The sequence below is a fragment of the Gobio gobio genome (genome assembly GCF_949357685.1).
Source record: "Gobio gobio genome assembly, chromosome: 20".
Taxonomy (NCBI): Eukaryota; Metazoa; Chordata; class Actinopteri; order Cypriniformes; family Gobionidae; genus Gobio; species Gobio gobio.
Genome location: NC_137113.1, coordinates 31,226,338 through 31,249,419, shown reverse-complemented (window position 1 = coordinate 31,249,419; position 23,082 = coordinate 31,226,338). Strand labels below are relative to the sequence as shown.

The following is a 23,082-nucleotide window of genomic DNA, read 5'->3' as shown; positions in this document are numbered from 1 at the left end:
ATCGGGATGAGGGTGGATCAGGAGCAACGTTTCCGTGCCCTCATCAGTGCCCAAAAGGAGGACCGCGAGCCGTTCCGGAGCTGTCTGGACCGAGAGGTTCGGACCGAGGAACCATCGGCTGTGACGGCGCCGCCTACCAATGTGCCCCTGATGAAGATGTGCGCGCAGGACGATCCTGAGGCGTTCCTAGATCTGTTTGAAAGGACCGCGGAGACCTGCGGATGGCCACAAGAGCAGTGGCCAGTACGCTTCATTCCTTTGCTGACAGGAGAAGCACAACTGGCGGCGCTACAGCTACCAGTCCAGAACCTCCTGTTCCCATTCAGTCGGTCACTCTCGACACCACGTCGGAGTACCGACGAATAGGAATCTTGCTCGCGAGAGCCAATCTACTTCGAGTGTAACTAAACGAGCCTTTGCACATTGGCATGCAATGATTGCACCAGGTGCTCATGCCACGCCGTGCGGGTATAAATGAGACACAGGTGATTGCATCAAATCAACCTTTTGCTTCGGAGCCGAGTGGTAGATGGTAACGCCAGATATCACTCACTACTTCGCAGTCCTGACTGAAGACGGAAGCCGCCTTTCGGAAGCGATCTCTTCAGTCGGTGTTGGTGTGACGGCACAGCAGCGGGTCGCATGGTTTTCGGATCATCTCTCTGTGTTGTTTGTTAGAGCAATCACAAAGGCTGTTCTCACAGCTGGTTCGGTGCGCTAGTTGGAGAGCGCTGAAAAGCCGTTCTTATGGCTGGTAAGAGAGCGCCTTCGTGAGAGAGCGTGCACGACAGGCTGCACCCACCCCCTGACTGTGTCGCCGCGACCCCGCCCCCTGCGTGCTTCAGCACCAAGGAGAGCGTCCTTCTGAAAGAGCAAACACAGATAGAGCTTGTGTCTTTTTCAATATGACATTCTATCTGTGTGTTTCTGGATGCGGTGGTTACCTGTCACCGAGAGATGGCGCTGTATCTTGTGTTTGGGTGTTCAGCACGCTGAGGCAGCGCTGGTGGATGAGTCATGTTCTCACTGCGGGAACATGACCATCTTGGAGTTGCGGTCTAGACTCCATCTCGCAAGGGGTCGAGTCCCCGTGCCTCTGCCTCGATCTAACCCTCCACAGAGGGTTACTTCAGGCAGTAGCGCGGGTGATTTGAGGGTTACCGCTTACAGGTACCAACAGGTATGTTGGGAAGGATACTTTCAAAATGTAATTCATTACAGAATACAGAATACATGCCCAAAAATGTAATTTGTAACGTATTCCGTTACTTTACTCAATCTGAGTAACGTATTCTTTATTACTTCCAATAGGGTTGTGCCGATGTTGGCTGACCGACATCACGATGGAGTGCCGCCCCGTTGCGAGTCTTGCGCGAGCGACACACACTAGTCTATTCTATAGTTAACCTAAAACTTTGCACTGCAAAGAATATAAAAATATATTTTGCACTGCAAAAAAAAGAATATAACTAATGCATAAATGCTATTTTAAATATTGTAGTCTATGCCAGAGACGTGACGTGTTAGTCTGTGAAAATACCGTATCAGGCAGGCTACACAAATACTGATCTTGACATTGTTAGCCTCTTGTCTTACACTCTGAATTTAACTTACAATATTTAATTTTGGACAAGAAAACAGTCCTTATTAAGGAATTATTAGTATACAAGCCTATTGTAGTGTCTGATGAGATTGTGCTCATTGTCACACAACTCTCGCTCCTGCACTGAAGCAGCAGTTTAAGATAAACCCAAACTTCAGCGAACGTCAAATAACTCTTGTCTGGTTATTACTTTTAAAGACAATTTGCCTTTGCCATAATGTCAAATCAAATGAAAGAATGAAGGTGATTCTGATAACACACATTTATTAAAACACAGAAGAACAACAAATCAAGAACAAGAAAACGGGAACTCACACTCAGACCGCAACTCGGGATTTACCAGCACAATTAACTTTTTGTTGTAATAAGCATAGGCTACAAAATAAATTATGTTATTGAAATATTGAAAGGTGGTTGTATGAACTACACGAAAGAACGTTTAAAGAACAATATGCAAAATCAAAATTGATCAGCTCCGTAATGGATTGTGAAAAGTGCGTGTAACTTATTGGAAAGCCAGTAATTAGTTGGGTGAGTAAAATAACGAAATTATAGTTTTTAAGTAGAAAATAATATGAATGTAAAGAGATACAGTTAAATAAATATTACTTAAAAGTGCACAACTCTTCTTAAGTGGAAGAAAGCTACGTTTTCCCCTTTCACGTGCAAACTATTGGAAAGCCCGGATGAGCCATTAGTTGGGTTAGTAAAATAACTCAATTATAATTTTTAAGTATAAAATAATATTTATTTAATCAGAATCAGAATCAGCTTTATTGCCAGGTACACTCTAAAAACGCCAATTAATAAAATGTTGGAAGAGCAAAAAAATATATGTTGAACTAATTTCCTTTCTTGTGCTTAGTTAAGAAGACATATTATATTAAGTCTGCAGAAATATATTTGAAAAACATTCAATTAATTGATATTTTCAAATCCAGTTAACATTTAGAATTGCAAATGTTGACTGGACTAAAAAACGCAAATCCAGTCAATATTTTATAAAAGTAGGCTATTAAGGCCAACACAATATTTTACACACAATATTTTACTATGGAAAATATATTTTTGTTTGTGCTGTTGAAATGGGCTGTCAGAAATATTTGATAATATATCAAAACAACATTTGTGAAATTAGATGTATTTTTGTTTTGTTTATGATGGTAGGTTTATCTGCATTATGATGAGAAGATGGATAACACTTTACACTTCTATATACATATTTAATATAAAAATATAGTTAATTAACATATGTAGTTAATTTTTTAATTTAATCATCCTAATTTTAATGAATAAATACGTAGAAGAGCTCATTTTACTTCTTGGAAGGATCTGTATTGCTCGTTTGACTTCGCGGAAGGATTGTTACATATCAAAGGACTTTGTGCAGTTTGCAGGTTTCTTTCACCAGGAGACAGGCAGCATCAGCAGCAATTTTGAAGGTGCAGTTCACGCGTCAGGTAAGTGGTAATGATTCAATTGCAGACATAATGTGTTGATAAAAGCGTAAACTATATTTAATGTTATTTGTGTGGATATTTAACGTTAGAAGTGTTTTGTAGGTTATATATCCAAGGGAAATGGGGATATTTAAGTGATGTCTATGTCAAGTTCACTCGTCACCGAATAAATGCTCATATAAAACTAACGTTAACGTTAATTATTTTATATAAAACGTACAAAGTTGAACATATTCGATGTTTTAGTATTTATCAGCGTTTTATGAGGTAACGTTAACGATATGTCCCATGTCAATGAGAGCGAACGTTGCTGCGCGCAGTCCTACATCACCGGACTAATTTGCCTAATCTTCCCGGTACTTTAGACCGCAGTGGAAACGCAGACAGTAGCAGGTCTGGGGGGAAAAAGTTCCTGTAAAAAATGTTCCTGGTACAAATTGTTCCGGGTAATTTCGGGAGAAACGCGGCTCAAGTGTCACCACCGAAAGTTCCTTAACTTTGAAAAAGTACTACCCCGGGAGCAGGGCCGTTCGGAGGGGGTAATATTTACCTGGAACTTCATTTATACCCTGGTTCCTGCGGTCAAAACACACCGAGTAACTTACCACCCCAAAGTTCCTAGTTCCTGGGGAAAGTTACTGCGGTGGAAACGCGGCTTTACGTTATGTTAACGTGGTCTTTAACCACGTTTAAGTAATACAACTTATGTTAGTGTTAAAAAACTGTAATACTATAATGTATTTTAGTCTTAATCTCAGCATGTTGTGTGCTATTAATTATTCTTAAAGGGATCCCATGGCGTTAAGACTTGTATTATTTACTTTTCACTTTAGAAATAACCAACTGTGTTTTTGTAAACCTTGTGTGTATTTGACAGTATTAGCATGAATGATAACTTTGTCCAGTAAACATACTGTACTTTTTAATTGACCTGACAACAGTACATTATTAATAAACATTCAGAACACAGAATTTCTCCCCCAGGGGATTCCGACTCCACCCGACCCCCACCCTAGTAAACATAATTTATGTAAAGTACCTTATTCACGAGAGTGCTTAATAAACAAAAACCTGCATTTTATATTATATTTTATATGGGTAAAATGACCATTTTGCTGATTCTTCAAGGTGCTTGTGAACACTTGACCACAACTATTTAAATTTGTGTTAACCTGTGTATTTCTATTTCTTTTATCTAACATGCTTCAAACCAGAGAGGCCATGATATTGAAACACTGACCAGAGGGATGCAAATTGGTCTCCTTGAGACAGTGATTGAAGCTGGAGGCCTAGATTCAGCGTTGGATGTGGCTGTAGTGGTGGAGGAAAAAGTGATCCTGATTAACCTGGCGGATATTCCGACTGCCTTTGGTGTTCTTTTTGGATTGATGTATGCCCTGTACACTGACTATCCCAAACAGTGGAAGTACCTGTTTGAAGCTGCGCAGAAAGTCTTTCTGGGACTTGAATGTGAAGTGTGTTCTGCTCGGGTGCAGTCACTGAGAGCAGATTGCTCCAGATGTAAAAAAAATAATTTGAATATTTATAATTATAACATGTTTAGAAGGCATAGGAACTTTATGGATTGTTATAATGCCAAATAATATTCAGTTTGTTTAATGTTGTTTTTGATTACTTTTGATAAAATAGTCAACATGTTTTTTTTATTATTACATGTTTTTTAATGTATTGCAATATCAAACTAACTTTCTACCATTTTACTAGAGTTTATTATTTAATATTTTATTTATTGTTCTCAGTTCATGAAATATTAGTAAATATTTAGAGATTAATTTAATTGTTGTAATGAAAATGAATTGTTTGTTTGATAAACGTTATAAATGCAGATGATACAATGTGTTTTCATTTGTTTTTGTTGCCCTCGCTATAACATTTAATATGTATTGCAATATCAAACTAACTTTCTACCATTTTACTATTTAATATTTTATTTATTGTTCTCAGTTTATGAAATATTGGTAAATGTTTAGAGATGAATTTTGCTGTTGTAATGAAAATGAATGTTATGTAATGAATGAATGTTATTTTCCATGATAAATGTTATAAATGCAGATGATACAATGTGTTTTCAATTGTTTTTGTTGCCCTCGCTATTACATTTTGTAACTAGTTCCACAGCAATTTCTAGTAATGATTAAAACTATTTAAAAATGATGAAACCCCTAATTAAAACGTTTTAGTTGAATTAATTATGAAACAATTTGAATAAACATAAATTTTAATGTTGAAGTCAAGTTTAAGCCAACTAAAAATTATATATTCAAGTAAATTTAAAACTAATTGAGTAAACATACATTTTAATGTTGAAGTCAAGTTTGAGCCAATAAAAAATAATTAATTCAAGTAATTTTGAAACTAATTGAGTAAACGTACATTTTAAAGTTTAAGTCAAGTTTGAGCCAATTAAAAAATATTAATTCAGGTAACAATTTGTAGCATGAAATTGAGTGAACGTAAAAAATCTGTGGAACTAGTTACTAAATAATAATTCGTTGAAAGCACTTGAAATTTTTTACAGTGTATTTGTATAAATGAGATCTTAAATTTGAAACAATCTATAGTATTGAACACACACTGTTTAGTAAAAAATGATGGTTTATGATGAATTTAAGCAGAAATCACCCAGTATGGGACATCAGATGTTGGATACACCACTCTTATAGAAAGATAAAGACTTTTTTAAATTTTATTGAAACTTTTAAAGATTTTATTTTGAGCTAATTTATATTTTATACTTTGGAAAAAGTCTCAGAGAAAAAGTTAAAAATGTACATAGACTGTGTCCCCATTGCTCCCTGACCCTGTTGTGTTTTTTTCAAATTTCACACCCCACTGGACGTAAAATGTCATAATTTAGAAATAAAAGGCATTTTTTCTATACTGATGTTTGCCTCTGGCTGAATGCCCTGTTTCAAGGGGCGTGTCTGCTGTGAGACTTCAGTAAAAACGCCCACTGTTGTGATTGGCTGACATCTTTGCATTTGAAATGAGTATTAGATCTTGTAGTGGAGGGGGCGTGGTTTAAAAAGGTCTACGAGGCACAAGCCTGCCAGAGAGACGGATGGACATGAGTTCACTTCTCATCAGTTCTCTCAGCACGTCTCAGTTCAGTGAACTGTTGTAGTTACTTGCATATATTTCAGGTTATTTGTTTATTTCTTGTCGGAGGGACTGTCACTCATGTCAGAAAGTTAGTAACTTTAGTAAATTATGGATCAGCGCTGACTCGAGACGCGAACCGCTTAGAACGATTCAGTCCGATTTGGTGAACTGGTTCGTCCGGTTCACTAAAAAGAACCGGTTCAAAAGAACGATTCGTTCGCGAACTGGACATCACTAGTGGACCAGAGACGGAGCGATTGCTAACAAAGTTATATTGTAACTACTGATTTGTGAGAGCGCTATCAGCGTGAGTTTATTTTGTTTGTATCTGAGAGTTCTGAGTAAACACGAGTCCCAGTCACGCCGAGCCCGTCTTCCTCCTTATTCTACCAACTTTGTAACACATGTAATGTACCATTACAGCTGTCGAGATGAACGAATTACGAGTAAGTGTTGATTATAGCATTATTTTTAGATATTTTCCTATCATATGAAAAGCGTCAGTGAGCATTTGAGTACACAAAGACACAACAGCGCAGTAATCGAATGTAATCCAGTTTATTGTGGGGATAGCTGGCTAGCCTAGCTCAGATACCCTTACGCTTCCCCCCTTCTGCTTAATCTCGCGCTGCATATCAAGGTGAGAGAGAGAAGCCGCAGCGTGTGCACAAATAATAAAGTTCTGTGTGAACTTGAATAATTAGCTACACATCAGAAATCACTGATCACAGATCAGAAGGAACTGACAAAATACTTCTGTTTCCATTTGTACATCCAAACACTGAGAAACTGCCAGCATTCACTCGTTCACAAGCCATGATCTCTCAAGGACAAACAAATATGGCGCTCGCATGGGCGTGCCAAATTTTCTGGGCGGAGGAAAGGGAGGTAACCGTTCCTGTTATGACGTCATAACAGGAAAATTCAAGATCATCTAGTCTGAGCTGTCATTTTCTCAAAGGCAAAGAAAGACAGCCAGAACTCGGTTTATACCGATCAAAATTTCTAGCCACTTGGGGACAATATTCAGGCTAGGGGAACTCATATTAATGTTGAAAAACCTCATAAAAGGAACATTTCATGCCATGGGACCTTTAAACAGTATTTTTCTTTTGTAAATCATTCAATGTATATAAATAAACAACCACTTTTCCCTGCTCTCTGAAAAATATGTAAGCTCTATAATAAACTCTAATATTTTATTCACTGTACAATTTAGTATGATAACTGTTATTATACAATGTAATATCATTATTTATTTTGTTTATATTCATCACATTTAAATAGAAATGCATTCCTTTTATAGGTGCGAGATGCATTCTGGGATACCTGTCTGTCTGAAGTCCACACAAGTCTCTTCTTGATGCATCCTCGATAAAATGGGCGGATCAAGGAAACATCCGGGGATTTGAACTGTACTTAGCTAGATGTGAACTTTGAATTGGAACAATACTTGGGCATCGACTGATGACGTTTTACAATTGATGATTGATGGCGAGTCCTCCTGTCCTCTGAAGTTCGTTCTCCCGAGTCGAACTTGGCAAGTCTGAAGTCTCTCTACTCCCTCACAGGCCAAATCACCACCACCTGTAACTTGTTGGTGAGAGTGTGCCTGAGACAAAAGCTGTGCCCCAAAGTAGAGGCTGCACGCTACGAAGTGCACAAAGGCCGAACCGTGGGGCAGGGTTGCCAGGTCTGCACAACAAAACCCCTCCAATTGCTAATCAAAAGTAGCGGAATCACGGCCAAAACGCGGGGGGTGGGTGATAGAACTATTGCTAAAGTAAAGACAATTTAAACCTGTGGACTGTTATAGGCTACAAACAACCAGCAACAATGTAAAAGTAGCCCAATTCCAGACTTGGCAACACTGAACAGAGTGTCGTTAAATGTATAGCAGCTGTTTTAAAAAGATAAATGGAGGCAGAAAAGTATTTTTTTTGTTTTATTGGATTTTGACATGCAAAGCCTGCAACGGTGGGAGACGGACCATAACCAGGTATGTAGCCAGAGCCGGATTAACGCAAAGGCAAACTAGGCACGTGCCTAGGGCCCGATTGGCGGGATGGGGCCCAGACAGAGGGACAAAAAACAAAACAAAAAAAAACATTAAAATGTACAAATGTCCTATCTACAGTTTATTTCAATATGTATTAATTACCTAAAAATAGTGACGATGTGTATCTTAACCATAGACTGTTACATTACGTCACATTAACGCCAGCCCATGACTGTATTTATTATAATCAGGTCAGAGCGGGACAACAAAGCTAGCAGGCAGGTGTTTTGAGTAGGCTAACATTCAAGATGCTTTCGGGTCCGGCAAAACGTAAAAAGAAAAAAAATGAAGAGGAACAAAAGAAGAGACAGCGGGGGGCTTTATAGAAGTTTCTGTCGGGCAGCTGTGTACCTGCTCGAGTCAGCAGAGCCAAAGGCCGAGCCATGCCTGGAGACACGGCCTGAAGACGCGGTGGAAGATGCGGCGGAAAATAAGTAAAACATAATTTCCGTGTCAAGTTTTATGCTGCGTTCACATCAAACGCTAATAGAGCGTCTGGCGCGAGTGATTTCAATGTTAAGTCAATGGAAAGGCGCGTTTACGCGCGTCTGGAGGTCCCGCGGCGCGGAAGGCGCGTTTCGCGCGGAACGCAGCATTAAGTTACAAGAAAATCTAATTCAAAATGATAATAAAAGATAAAAACAAATGTAAAAAAAGAAATAAATCAATAAAAGAATAATGGCATGGCCCTACTTTACATATGATATAATAATCATCATGTATGGCTCCCATAATTGTACAAAGTCCTTTATTTTACTCTTGGAGATATAAGTCAGCCTTTCCAGTCCAATGCACTCTGAAAGTTCTTTTATCCATTGTTTTATAGAAGGTGCTTCCATGCTCTTCCAGTTCAGCAATGGCTTTTCTGGCATGTAACAATCCAAAGTCCAATAGTCTAGTGTGTTTCTTTGTTTGTGAGAAACCTGTAGGATATATTCCCAGTACACAAAGTTTGGCACAATGTGGTATTTTAAGATTAAACCGTTCTGACAAACATTTTATGACATCCTTCCAGAACTTCTGTATATCAGAACATTCCCATAGACAGTGAATTAGAGTTCCTTTATAAATTTCTTTATAAAATATATATCAGGAAAATTGCTAGACAAATGATTGAGTTTTTCAGGTGTTAAACCCTTGTCAACCATTTATACTGTAATAATTTAAGCCGCATGTTTATGATTTGTTTTTGCGCCTTTAAACATGCTTCAGTCCATTCAAATTCCTCTATTTATTCTTGAATGGCTTTCCTCCTTGCGTTTAATTTGTCTACAGCAGACTCTTTAGAGTTAGACATTATAATATTTTGACAATTGGCCCTTTTCACCTCTTTTTTCAATTATTTCCTCAATTAATGACAGTTTGGGAATGTATAATATCTGTAGACCTGGAAGACATAAAACTTTTAAGCTGTGAATATTTAAAAAAAAAATTTTTTTTGAGGGAATCTGGTGTTTATCACACAATTCTTGAAATGTAAGAAGTATACCATCCATATACAAGTCTTTAATAGTCTGAATACCTTTAATTTTCCATAGTTTAAATCCTCCATCCTTATATTTATTATTATTTAGTGTTAGACAGTTTCTAAATGGTCTTGATGAATGTGAAGGGGTCATGTTTCCCTTCTTGTTGTTAATTACAACATTTATAAATGTTGTAAGCTATTGCATTTTGCAGAAAATCTTAATTAAATGTGTTGATTAAATGTAAACAGAGCAAATAAGATAAACTTATTTGCTCTGTTTACATAGTTTACTGATACCTATTGGTTATTTACTGGTACTACTGCCTTAACAATGACACCCCCAATGGATGAAGATAATTTAATAGCATTTAATAGAGCCATGTAATGACGTATAAATAATGAATATCAAAAAATAGTCTGATAGACTGTTTAATATACAACACAAATTTGTAACCAAAGACTAAAATGTGAATTCACTTTTATTAGTAACTTTGGTAAGTTTCAGATTTCAATTCATAAATAACATCGATGGAGGGGGGCCCAAAAAATGCAGCCTGCCTAGTGTAGTCCATTTATTTAATCCGGCTCTGTATGTAGCCTATGGTTAACTATTTAAACGTTAGCAATTAGGCCTATTAGTTAACAGTTTATTAAATATGAAATTTAACTGTTACAACATATTTTCATATTTATATAATTACGTCTTTATTTAAGTATTTAAGTACTTATTTTTATTGAACTCACATAATCTCAGATGCATTGTACTTTTTATGACATGGTAGCCGTCGACTTATTCAGCCCAGCAAACCAGTGGAAATATACACTCATCCCAGAGGATGTCCCGCTGGCAGAGACCTTACCAGGGTGCAGCCCATCCCATTCCAGCTGCACCACCAGCATCTCCAGATCAGCTCAATTAAAGTGTACATACAAATGTTTTCTTCTATTTTAGCTGTTCATTTAAATTTCTGTTGTTTCTGATGTTAAACTTAAGTTATATTGTATGAATAGTTGTAAAAAGTACTTTAAGTAATGTATATAGCAATTTATTTTCATTTACACATTTTAATTTACACAACAAAATAAATGTGTAGAATAATTTGTTTAATGTACAAATTATAACTTGCATTACAAAAATAAACAATGTACAGAACAATCACTTCTCTTTTATTTAGCCGACACATTTCAAGTTACATAACGAAAATAAACAATGTTTAGTATTACTTTGGTTAATTTACAAATAACTTACATTACAAAAATAAATATAGGCTATAGAACATTTTCATTTTTAACTTAGGCCTATACATGTAACGCCACGCCAGCAGAGGGAGCCGTCTCCCGAATACTGACTAGGATCTGCTCCCTCTGCTGCTTCTACTTCCACTTCCTGTTTGGTGACTATTTAGCCAGAGAAGCTGTAGCCACATATTGCGAAGTTTTTTATATTTTATATTTATACACATATTGCCAGCTACACTGTCATGCTGAGTGGTTTCTTTGTGTACCTGATTGCCCTCCTCATGTATGTTTATGCCCGGTTACTCTGTGATTATCTGGATTATCCCTTCTGACTTGGTTGCCTGATTGGACTGATATCTGTTTTTGGCCTGCTGTCTGCCTTTCACTCTGCCTCTGGATTCTCCCTTGTGTATGTTCACGGATTGGTTTGATTTTCTGCATTTGACCCATTGCCTGTCTAACGGTTTTCGTTGATTCCTGCTGCTGCTCAATAAACTCTGCAAATGGATTCTACTTCAGACTCAGCGTCCTCATTACAATACATTACAAAAAAATTTACAATGGATAGGCCAACGTTTAAAAGAAGATATATAGAAAAATTGTTCTGTGCATCCCGGCCACGAGTTTATTCAGCCTTTGTGGTCTGGATTTGGAGGAGACTTTCGGTAATGGACCGTCATCAGTGAGCGACATTCATTCATTCATATAAAATACTTCATTTTTACTTCAACATTTCGTTTATTTGTATTTTGGCTTATAATTTTGAGTGACAGATGGCGTATTTGATTTAGCCTATTTTTCTCTTTGACATTTTTTTACGGTGTTGACAGTATGATAAGATAAAATGATTGTATAGCCAACATTTTACATTTGTGACCAGTCACGAAAAGTAGGGACACAAGTCGGCATTACAACTTTCGAGCAAAGTGAGAAAGAAGCAGGTTTTTTTTTCAAAATTTGTGATTTTCGCTTTTTTGCAGAATCTGTTAGTTGAGATCACGAAGAAGCCTCTCCGTGTTTGAGATAGCAGTATCGGTATATTTAAAAGCATACACTTTGAGGTTGAAATCGGCATGTTTTTCGGAGATTCTAGCATGCAGCAGAGGTGTGTTTATTTTGTTATTGCCCCCGCCCTCCAAGGGAAGCGTGGCTTAGTGTTGCCAAGTCCGCGGTTGGACTACTTAAACACTGTTGCCGCGGGCTGTTTTTCATGTCCGCAGGTTGAAGCGAGCCCAATTATGTGATATTTAGCCCCGGGAATGCAAATTTTAGTAGGCAACCATGCCAAAAAAACACATATTTTACCCCCCAAATGCGGGGGTAATTTACAGGAGAAGCCCCCCTGATTGGGCTTGTTTTGGGCTAGTTTTGAGTAGCAATTGTGTGGGTTTTGTTGTGAAAACCTGGCAACCCTGGTGGCTGGCTGCACACAGATCTCTGCTGGCAGGCCGCACACAGATCTCTGCTGGCAGTGCTAAAGCAATAACGAGCAGCTGATACGAAGTGCAAACCTCCCAGGTGATAGAAAGTCTGAAGCAGTAAAGAAGCAACACGCTCATCTTTCCCTTGTGCAGAAAGAGAGGGCTGTGTACAACGACATGACTGAAAATAAACATACATACAGGTCCTTGAAAGTGCTTGAATTTATTTTGTGCAAGAAGTTTTCTGGAAAAAATTCCATATTATTCTCTCCAGTCCGATAATGTGTTATTTCACCAACACTTAGTGGACTATGCTTGATTTACGTTTGTTACTTGCATTTACACGTTACGTTAAGTGTTTCCCGCGTGAGGTACTTTGTGTTGTACATTGCCATGATGTTCACGCTGCCACAAAACTATACGGTACCTCAGCGTTTCACAGACACACCGTGAAATATTGCAAAAATAGACTGGTTACATGAGCCTAAGCTCTTTTCAATAAAACCCATGCAAAAGTTAATATCAGATCATTTTAGAATAAAGTATAGGATGTACCGAATATTCTTCAGTTTTATGCAAAACAGAAATATGACAAATAGAATATCAGACCTCTGTCATATGGCCAAAAATAAATGCAAAAAAAAAAAGCTGGACCTGGAAAGTCCTTGAAAGGTTCTTGAATTTGAAGTTAACCAAGCTGTGGGAATGCTGTATTAACAACTATCCAAACTGTTTTAGACCTAAAAGAGTCTTTGTAGGCCTATGTTACCCTTAAATGTCAGAGAAAAGAACAACATATAAAAAAAAATAGAATAAATATAAAAAAATATATAGAATTATATATATTTTTCTTATAGAAAATTGTACTTTGCATATTATACTATAAAAACACATAATTATAGTTGATTTTAGTTTATCATAGTTGATCATAACTACAGATGAAATGGCATGAAAATTTCATTTCATGGTTATAGTGACCAAAATGATCACGGTTATCACAGAATCCTGTTCAAAAAGTCCTAATGCTACACAATGCATCCCGTTTGGTCTGTCGTTGCTATGCAACCATGCAGCTTTACAGGGGGCGCTTTACAGGGGGTATGGCTTATCTAAATGAGATGTAAATGAGCCCTATTGTCACTCCCAGCAGGTGAGAACAGGTGAGAACTGCAAAATGTTTAGAGGTCTTTTTCTCCCTATCAAGGTTTTTAGAGTGCCTACTTTCAAATGGCCACAACTTCTCCAAATATTATCAGATTTCCATGTGTTACACATTGTTGGAAAGCTTGGAGACTACACTTTCAGAATCGGTGTATAACTCAAAATGCACCAGAACCGACTTGTGTCCCTACTTTCCGTGACTGGTCACATTTGTTATGCCCAATCTCTTTCTATAGGGGAAATTTAAATGAGAGATTCTGGAAACGGGATCAGTCGTGTCAGGGATAATACAATTCTAGCTGGTGAACACGGAGGGAATTTTAAGCGGGAGCGGGAGGGAGCGGAATAGATAGCAGGTGCGGGACAGCCCCGCACAGATCTCTGTATTTAAAGAAAGTGCAGAAAAAAGAAAGAAAGAGCAGGGAGGGAACTGACAGACTGATTCCTCTTCTTGAGAGAATGGTAGAGAAATACATTTATGCAAGTTAAAATTGGGAAATTAAACTTTATCTTGCCAGGTTGCTCAGTTCAGGGAACTGGGAACTGTGTGAATGCCAAAACTACAGAATGTTTTGTTTACTTCAAGTTAAATCACGGTTGCGCTGTTGTGTCGGGAGTGGCCGGGCTATTGTCAGACCGCCCAGTCCCATCCAAAGTACACCAAAGTTACCGACCTCTACCGTCTTTTACCGGAAAATGTAATCCTGCGCCGCAAGAAATCTGATCGAGTGCAGCGGTAATGCAGACAGCAAACCAGTGTATACAAATCCTGTTGTCACCGGTGTGCTATGAATTCTGGGATAGGTAGGCTGCGAAGGGTCCATCTGTTGTACCCTTCCTTTGCCTGAGAAACATAGGGTGCATTTTAGCCTTGCGGTATTCACATTGGGATACAGCTAAAGAGTATATTGGGGCAGTACAGTGCTGGCTGCAGTGAGACACACTTTTCCCCTGCTCCAGACTGAACTTGTGTTTGTACTTTGACTTGCAGTAACAATAGTTGTGTGTTAGCAGTGACTAACTGAGTTTAGCAAGTGTTCAGTGATCAGTGATCCTGTTCTGCCTTCAAATTCAGTAAATCAAGTAAGCAGTATTGTTTCTTCTATTTATTTTAGCGGCATTTTTGTAAGGGAAGCTGCAGGGGGAGAGTGCCTTTTTCTTTTAATACTGCTTTTGTCCCTGTTTTTGTGCAGCCAGGGAGTTGAGGGAAGTTTATGTTGTTTATTTGTTTGTTTTTAGGTTAGTTAGAACCCCTCCCTAAATTAGTTAGAGAACTGTTTTGTTTGTTATTTTAGGCCTTGCTCTCCTATGAGCCTATTGCTCCCCATTATTCCATGTTATGCCTTTTTTCTTTATTTTATTGTAAATAAAATCCTTGCTTTGACCTATCGTCTGGTGTCATCTTCATGGAGCAAAGTGATCTTTAATTGTGACAGTCTTTATTGAATCTTGCTTAAACAAGAAAAAAAAAGCGATCTCAAGCCTCATTAGAGAGGAAAAAAGGCAAAAAATTGTAACAGTTAAAAAAGTTATATTCCATTAAGGTTACATTACAGGAAATAGCAAGTATTCAAAGGGACATAATCGTGCTTGAGCCTTTAAAACTGACAGAGAACCAAAAACAGCACCACCTTTCCAGGATACAAAAAGTAACAAGACATACACTGAATTTATAAGAGGTGGCCAGCACTATGAAAACAAAAAAGGTGAATCAAAATAATACAAATCCTCACAACAGTAACAACCCAAACCCTGGAATGAACACTTCAAGGTTTACAGGGGTCAATAGTTGAGGATATCCAGCATGGACCCGCAAGGTGTTCGTAACACGCAAAGTGTTAGTATTTTACTGTCAAAGTATGTTCATGCATAATGGCACATTTTATTTTCCCTTTTAATGAATAATTGTTGTATTAATATACATACATTTGTGGATATTATGCCGTTATATTTATTGTCAAGTCACCTTCATTTATAAAGCACTTTTTTCAACACAGATTGCTTCAAAGCAGCTTTACAGTTATACTAGGAAATTAATTTAGTTGCATTTCATTTTGATAATAGGAAGTTCAATTAATTGTGATTATTATTGTTATTTTGAACTTTTTTGAATTTGTGAAGTGTACTTGGTTGTGGTGATGAAATGTTATTCCTGTCTATAACCGGATGCTCTGTAGTGGGTCTGTTAACAACCAATTCACTTCAAGGGAGAAGAGCTACAAGTAGCCACTGATTTTCAAAGTAAATAATGCAGAAATTACATGCAGTAATCAATTAAAACTAAATTTTCACTATCCTGAACTGGCACAACATTCAAATTATGTTTGTACCCCTGTGGAAAGACTGAAGTGACAAAACCTTTCTTTTATAGCAAGTGCATATGTGGTTACTTATTGTCTGTACCTCCTCAGAGCAACTGTAGTCCAGCCATTCTTGTCTGTATCGGTCTAGTCCATCTGAACATCTGAGAGATTATAAACACATTTTTCAGCTTTCAGGAAAGAACACATGCCTTGCTTGAATTAATGCAGAAAACACATTGGACACTCAGATCTAATGCTGTTACCTTTGTAGAGTATTGCACCACCCACAGCCTGATGTTAGGTTGGACTGGAGACATTGTTCGCAGGTAGTGTGCTGGAGGCAGGCTAGAAATAGATATGCCAACATAAAACAGGGTATAGGCTAATGTCAGGGCACAAATCTTCATCTATATGTCGTCAAATTCATTCGATTTTAAGGTGAGCTTGTGTAACGGAGGCCAGCTAGTAGTCGCTGTGTGAGTAAACCTCACTCCTCGGATCTCAAGAGACACTCTAGCGACTGACGCCAGGGGTTGCAGCCTCCTTGTTAGAGCATCTGACTCTCATGCCGGCAGACCCGGGTTCGAGTTCCGCTTGGAGCGGGCGGTTTAAACAGGAGGGGGTACACTTGCAATTATTGTAGAGCAGCGGTTCCCAAACTGGGGTGCGCAGACTGACCACCGGGGGAGCGTGAGAGAATGTTTGTAATGGCAGATGTAATTTTTACGTATTTAACTTAAGTAAACTTCACGTCAGAGTGTTATTGATAAATAAAAATGTCAAATTACAAGCTCACATAATTCACATTAGTAAATTACTCGCGTTTCCACTGGGTGTATTTTCAATTCGCAATTTCAATTTGTGCAATTTGAAGGGTAGGCTAATGGAAACATGGCTACTGTGACAGTTACATTGGTTTCGGTTTTACATGGATTGGTGATGCAAAAAGTCAGAATCCGCAATGTGTAGTGCGTGAAGTTTTAGCTAACAGCAGTCTTAAGCCCTCATATATGGTTCGGCACTTACAAGCAAAACTAGATGCCGAGAATGATTTGAGAGTAAAACTGTCATCCATTACCCCACATCCATCCATACATCCATCTCACTAAAAAAGGTACGAAGCTTTCAGAGCATGTGAGCGAAGCGGAGCGGTGTGACGCTCAGCTCAATTTTCCGCTCTATGCCAGCTCGCTCCACTCAATCGCTCACGGCCCAAGCGACCGCTCCACTAATGAACCGCTCATGCTCAACAGTAAAAGAAATCCCGCTCAGATCCCGCTCCGACATTAAATGGATCTGTAATAGGTTTAGGCCAGCAACACACTGGCAACGCGGCGTGAGCCTGGCGTTTCTGTTGCGTGTCAGCTCCGTGGCGTTTCCTATGTCTTTGCACGCCAGAAACATGTCTGACGCGGCGCTGCTGCTGCTATAGGTGATGTACAGAGAAGGCACATTTCATGTTAAACATAAATAGCCTATAGCCTATAGCCTACTGATACAGCAAAGTCAATGTCTGCAGTACTATTGACGGCAAAATAGGCTACAGAAAATTTTGTTCTGTATTGACAGGTGCAATATTTGAAAATCGATAATTATTATAATTTTTTTTAAATTACAATTATTTCTGTATTTATTTTCTGTATTGACAGGTGCAATATTTAAGAATCGATAATTATTATGTAAAATTACAATTATTACAATTACCTAGAGACTTTCAAACATCAAAATGTCATTTATTAATATGTATTCATGTCAAAATGACATATAAAAATCTTTTCCTATTTTATTTTGCCTGGAAAGGCTTCCATCACGCGTGTCGCGTGAAAAATAGGTGTTGGTTCTATTCTGTTCCTATAGTGTATAGCCGGCTTCATGCTTTCTGTTTGTAGTGAATTTCTTGAATAAATGTATCAAATACCATAGTATGATTATAAATAGGCAAGCAGTTATTTTGGGGTGACAGTCTGTACTTTTTATCAATTTAAATGCATTAAATTATCTTTATCAATTAAAAAAAATATGTCTAGCCCTTTGGCAAACTTGCCTATAAAGTGCAATAGTAGGCCTACCCAATTATTAAGGTCCGAGTTTTTAAAAAATAATTTAACAAGTGGTTTAATAACCTGTCTTAACTTCAACTTAAAAAAAATAAAAAATACGCAAGCTTCAATTTTAGGCTAATTCATATTGTGTGTTGGCTATAGGTTATTTTTAGTTTCACTAATATGATGATTGCATAACGAATTAACAATTCATTACCACCCGTCAGCATGTTTTAATAATTTGTTTCCTCATTTTAGTTAGATCGTGGCCACATTGTAATAATCTGTTCCCTAGTTTTAATAAAATTGGAGAACAAATTAGTTCAACGTGGCCACGATTTACTTAACCAGGGAGAACGAATTAAGAAGATGTGGGAACGAATTTAATTCGTGGCTACGATTTAGAAATGAGAAAACTAATTCTTAATTCATGGGAACGAAATATTAATTTGTGGCCAATGGCCATGGTATATTTTTGTCTGCATGTAATAAGAGCAGGGCTCCGTAGCCTATACACAATAGACCTACCGTGCCTTACCTATTTATCAATTAATTTATTATCGAACGGTAGCCTATGTATAGCTCACCTTTTGCTGCACTGCCATGTTTGCGTAGCACATCCTCGTGCTTTCTGGCAATGTGTCGCTTTAGATTCCAATATCTTTGCTAACTCTCACAATCTCTCCACACTCCCTTTCAATTTCTTCTCCCTGCTCGTTCTTAACTTTGTGGATTTATGTATAAGGCTCGCAACTTCATTAAAACAATATTTGAACTCCATAACCTATTGCTCCACTATTGCTTAGCTATTTCACAGATTCTAGATCTAGCAAATCGCCAAAGGGCATTCTGGGTTGAGCGGGTTGAGCGAGCAGCGCTGAATGGACAGAGCGAGTTGAGCGGAATCTTCAGAAAGGCGCTCACCGCTCTGGAGGAAATATTACCGCTACGCTCACATGCTCTGGAAGCTATATATTTAATAACTGAAATGTTGATGTTATCTGAAATACAGTGGATATTTGTAATTATTTATAGCTATTAAAAATTTAATGTTTAACCAAAGTAAGGTGGTGGGGGTGCTTGACAGGTGTCAAACACTAGAAAGGGGTGCGTGCTACAAAAAGTATGGGAACCACTGTTGTAGAGGACAGATGGCCAAGCAGTGGTCGTTTTACTCACTTGGTAAGGGGCTAAACTCAAATGCAGAGTTATTGACAATCTTTGTTGTGTCAATCTCTACCCGATGGTATTCATAAATAGTCCGTCGTTTAGCATCTGTTGATGATACAACAATAAAGTATCAGTCAAAATTATAACAGTGTTAATGTACCATAAACTAAATTCATTAACAGTCTTACACTGACCTGGAGACTGTGAAGATGACAGAAGGGCCATGAAAGCATCAGACAGTCCCACTTTCACTGGATGCTCAGTGGAGTTGATTTTCCCCAAGGGCAAAGGAACCTGTTATAAAAAGCCAAAGGAAGGAAACTGGACACTATCAAAACCATGTTTGTTCTTCTTTTGTAAATTTGATATGCTATATTAATAGTCTGTGAGCAGTTTATTTCACACTGCTTTGATGGCAACCATTTTGAGTGGTAATTAAATTTTTCACAGTTGGCTTTAGCCCAAAGTATATTTCGTTTTTTACGTGTATGCGAATGTAGGCGCACAGTCGAGCGCACAGCCTTGCAAACAGGCATCAGACGCATGCACAGTTGAGCAATCTCTTTCCACAAGTTACAACCCAGGTAAATACTGCAAAAATCATTAAATATCCATGTGCAGTAGGCTGCACGCGTACTCTTCTGATAACGAAATTTGCGTCACACGCTCTAACGGATTGCTCTAAGACAGAAGGTAGAGGATCCAAACGCAGCTTTATTTTTATTTTTATTTTAGTATTATCCACAAACAAAGTCAAAAACAGGCAAGAGGTCAGAACAGGTAATCAGTCCAATCAGGCAAACAAAACAGTAGAAACAGGCAAAAGGGTAATCCACGGAACGGGCAAGTAATCCAAGACCAAGAGACATGAAACCAGGGAAACTGCTCAGAAATGCAGTTACACAAAACAAGACTTCGCAGTGGATGACAGAGTAAACATGGTTTATATAGGCTGGGGTAATGGGGTGACGAGGTAATGAGACACAGGTGCAAACAATGAGTGATGATGAGTCTGGGCAAAGGATTCTGGGTAATGTAGTCTTTTATGGAATGTCAATCCGGGTTGGAGTGCCCTCTGGTGGTGATCACAGGAACTGACACTGGTGAATTGTGACACGCGTACTGGACACTGACCCTGACGTCAAAAGTGAAGTATACTTTGGGCTTTAATGTGTGTTTAATTTATCTTGTTTGAACTGAACCAAATGAAACATCTGAGGCTGACTCACGTCTTTGTAGCCGAAGACAATGGTCCCGTTACCATAGAGAACAGTCTGAAAAGTGAAAGCTCCTTCAGTCTCTCGATCCTTTAGCCTCACTTTGTCCCACTGTACCACAAATATGTCACCTAGGGCATCAAAGTCAGATTAAATCTCCACTGAACACTACAGCAATTTTCTAATACAGATTAAAATATGTATTTCACTAATGATAAGAATGCACACACTGTAGTTGTTTTTATGATTTATTCAGACAGTATTGGGATATATATATTTCTTTATATTTTTGAAAGAAGTCTCTAATGCTCACCAAGGCTACACTTATTTGGTCAAAAATGCAGTAAAAACAGTAATATTGTGAAATAATATTACACTTTGAAATAATAACAACATAATAAATAATAATAAAACTTTTTTTACCTTTAAACCACAAATAATCTATACAAAGATGGATGTTCCTGTGTATTTTAATTCCAAAAATGTAGGTACGTTAACTAAACTTAAAATGCTTATATCCATGCTTATGAATAAATCACAGTATTCAAAACCCTGTCATATGTACTATCAAATTTAATCTCTTCTAATTTCCTAAATAATGTTGTATCTTTACCTTACCATAACTTGCATCTCACTCTTTTTCTTATACTTTGAGTTAATAGTGCACAATCATCCATAAACATGCAAATAAGGATACGATAGGCAAAGGAAAGATGCTCAAAATGACCACCTCCGCATTGGCCAGTCCACCGTCAAAAGGTTTAAGATTAAGATAACCCCTGTATGGGATTAAAAGACCACTACTCAAACACACTCTCACTCTGCCCTTTTGATTCAGACCTCCAGCAGTTCCAATCAGCTAATTTGTCATTCCCTGCAGACCTAATCAAGGCCCTCTTGCTCTTCACGCGCTTCCGGAGTCTTGTTTCAGCACAAGCCAATCTGTGTATTTAAGTATTAACCTCTTTTAGTTAAGGCAATTTTACGTTTCTGATTGTTCTCTTAAGGTAGTGGTTAGCTGATACAAAATACTGCCATTCTTTGTTCTTCTTCTTGTTTCTTTGTTCTTTTAGCTAATTTAGACATTTTTCCACATAGATTCATGCAATAAAATCCTTTGATGCTAGAAACTCTGTTGTGTTAGTTTTGTTAGATTTAACGGCTGCTTTTGGCACAATTGATCACTTAGTGATGTTCTCACGACTGGAGAAGTATGTGGGGGTTCAGGGGAAAGTCTTGAAATGGTCTTACTAGTAGAGACATGGTAATGAATATTGGGGACTGTTCTCTCTACATCAGCACTGATCATGTGTGCTGTGCTTCAAGGCTCCATCCTTTCTCCTATTATATTCTCTTTCTCTATATGATTCCTTTGGAAATATTTTTAAGAAATATATTATTCCTTTTCCCTGCTATGCCAATTATGTACAAGTGTATTTGCCACTTATCACATGAAAATGGGTTAGAACCTCTTATGGCCTGTCTTTTAGATCTCAAAACATGGTTGGCTTCTAATTTTGTATATATAAACGAAAACAAGACTGAGATTATAGTTTGCGGTCCTAGTGAAGCCGGGGGAAACTGAATCGCATAGCTGAGCCTGATGGTATGGATGAGCCAGAGAAACGGGCTGGGAATCACTAGCCAGGCTCCCAGCGACCAAGCAAGCAGGACCAACGGCATCACAGATGTTCCCGCAGTGGGGCAGCAAGACAGAATGCAGGGACCCAACTCGGACGGCATAGAGGCCAGAAAAAGGTGCCATCCATGATCTGGTAATCTCTTCATGTACCTCCGGGAAGAATGGCACCGGGGCAGGGCACTAAGAACCAGCACGAGCCGCCCCAAGAAACCAATCATCCAACCTAGAAGGTTCGGGACATGGTGGAGGGTTCCCAGAAGGCGGCAACACAGCCGAGTCTTCATCCCCAGACAAATGGTTTGATATTATCTTATATTGAAACGGCTGGCAAAGGTACAATTTGCAAGATAACGATACTCGGTTACTTAACGTAACCTCGGTTCTCTCTAGAAGAGGGAACGAGTATTGCGTAAGTTCCTTACGCTACGGGAAAGTATTCTTTCTTCGAGATTTCTGAAAAACCCAAAATTATCCTTAATTTTGTAACATTGTCAACGCAGTGCAGCAGCCTGGCAGACCATAGCAGGCTAATCCAGCGTGCTATTGGCTGCTCTGCTGGCAACTGCAGCAGCCTATCGGTGAGCCCGCGTGACGTGGCGACCAATGAGGGCGCTTCGCGCCCACCTGGCCTCATTTGCCTACAGGTGGGGCGTGGCCACGTGTATATAAGCAGGGCTCATGGGCTGCATATTCGGTTTTCGTAGTTCTGAAGCGCAAAAGCCCGCGGTGCGCACGGCAAGGAACGCAATACTCGTTCCCTCTTCTAGAGAGAACCGAGGTTACGTTAAGTAACCGAGTATCGTTCTCTTACGAGAGGTTCTCTCGTATTGCGTAAGTTCCTTACGCTACGGGAACATATTGTCAACGCCGTGCGCGCCTCGCGTACAGCATATGTATCCCAGGGAACCGGGGACCATAACACTGCTCGGGCAAGGTGGCCGGTAAGGAAAACGGGCCACCACATATACAGACACTTCATTCGAACTGACGGGTGGTTTACGACGGGTGGTTACAACACCCTGTCCCCTGAATGAGGGAACGGCACCTGCCGGTCTCCTTCAAATTCACCACACCTTGTCTCATGAATGAGGGAACGGCAACGCCGGTCGCCTTCAAATTCACAATATCTTGTTATATGAGTGAGGTAACGGCACCGCCGGTCACCTTCAAACTC

The 23,082-nt window shown here is 38.7% G+C and overlaps 1 protein-coding gene across 4 annotated transcripts in view; it reads right to left on the bottom strand.

The window, feature by feature from the left end:
- The window catches only part of plxdc1 (plexin domain containing 1), a 582,117-nt gene that overhangs the window by 99,912 nt on the left and 459,123 nt on the right, over nt 1-23,082 (bottom strand). For all 4 annotated transcript variants that reach the window (XM_079846240.1, XM_079846241.1, XM_079846242.1 and 1 more), the window contains 5 exons: nt 20,279-20,397; nt 19,244-19,343; nt 19,059-19,154; nt 16,101-16,182; nt 15,938-15,998 (listed from right to left, as the gene is read on the bottom strand). In XM_079846240.1, coding sequence (XP_079702366.1) covers nt 15,938-15,998; nt 16,101-16,182; nt 19,059-19,154; nt 19,244-19,343; nt 20,279-20,397 — 458 coding nt within the window. The remainder of the gene's footprint in view (nt 1-15,937; nt 15,999-16,100; nt 16,183-19,058; nt 19,155-19,243; nt 19,344-20,278; nt 20,398-23,082) is intronic.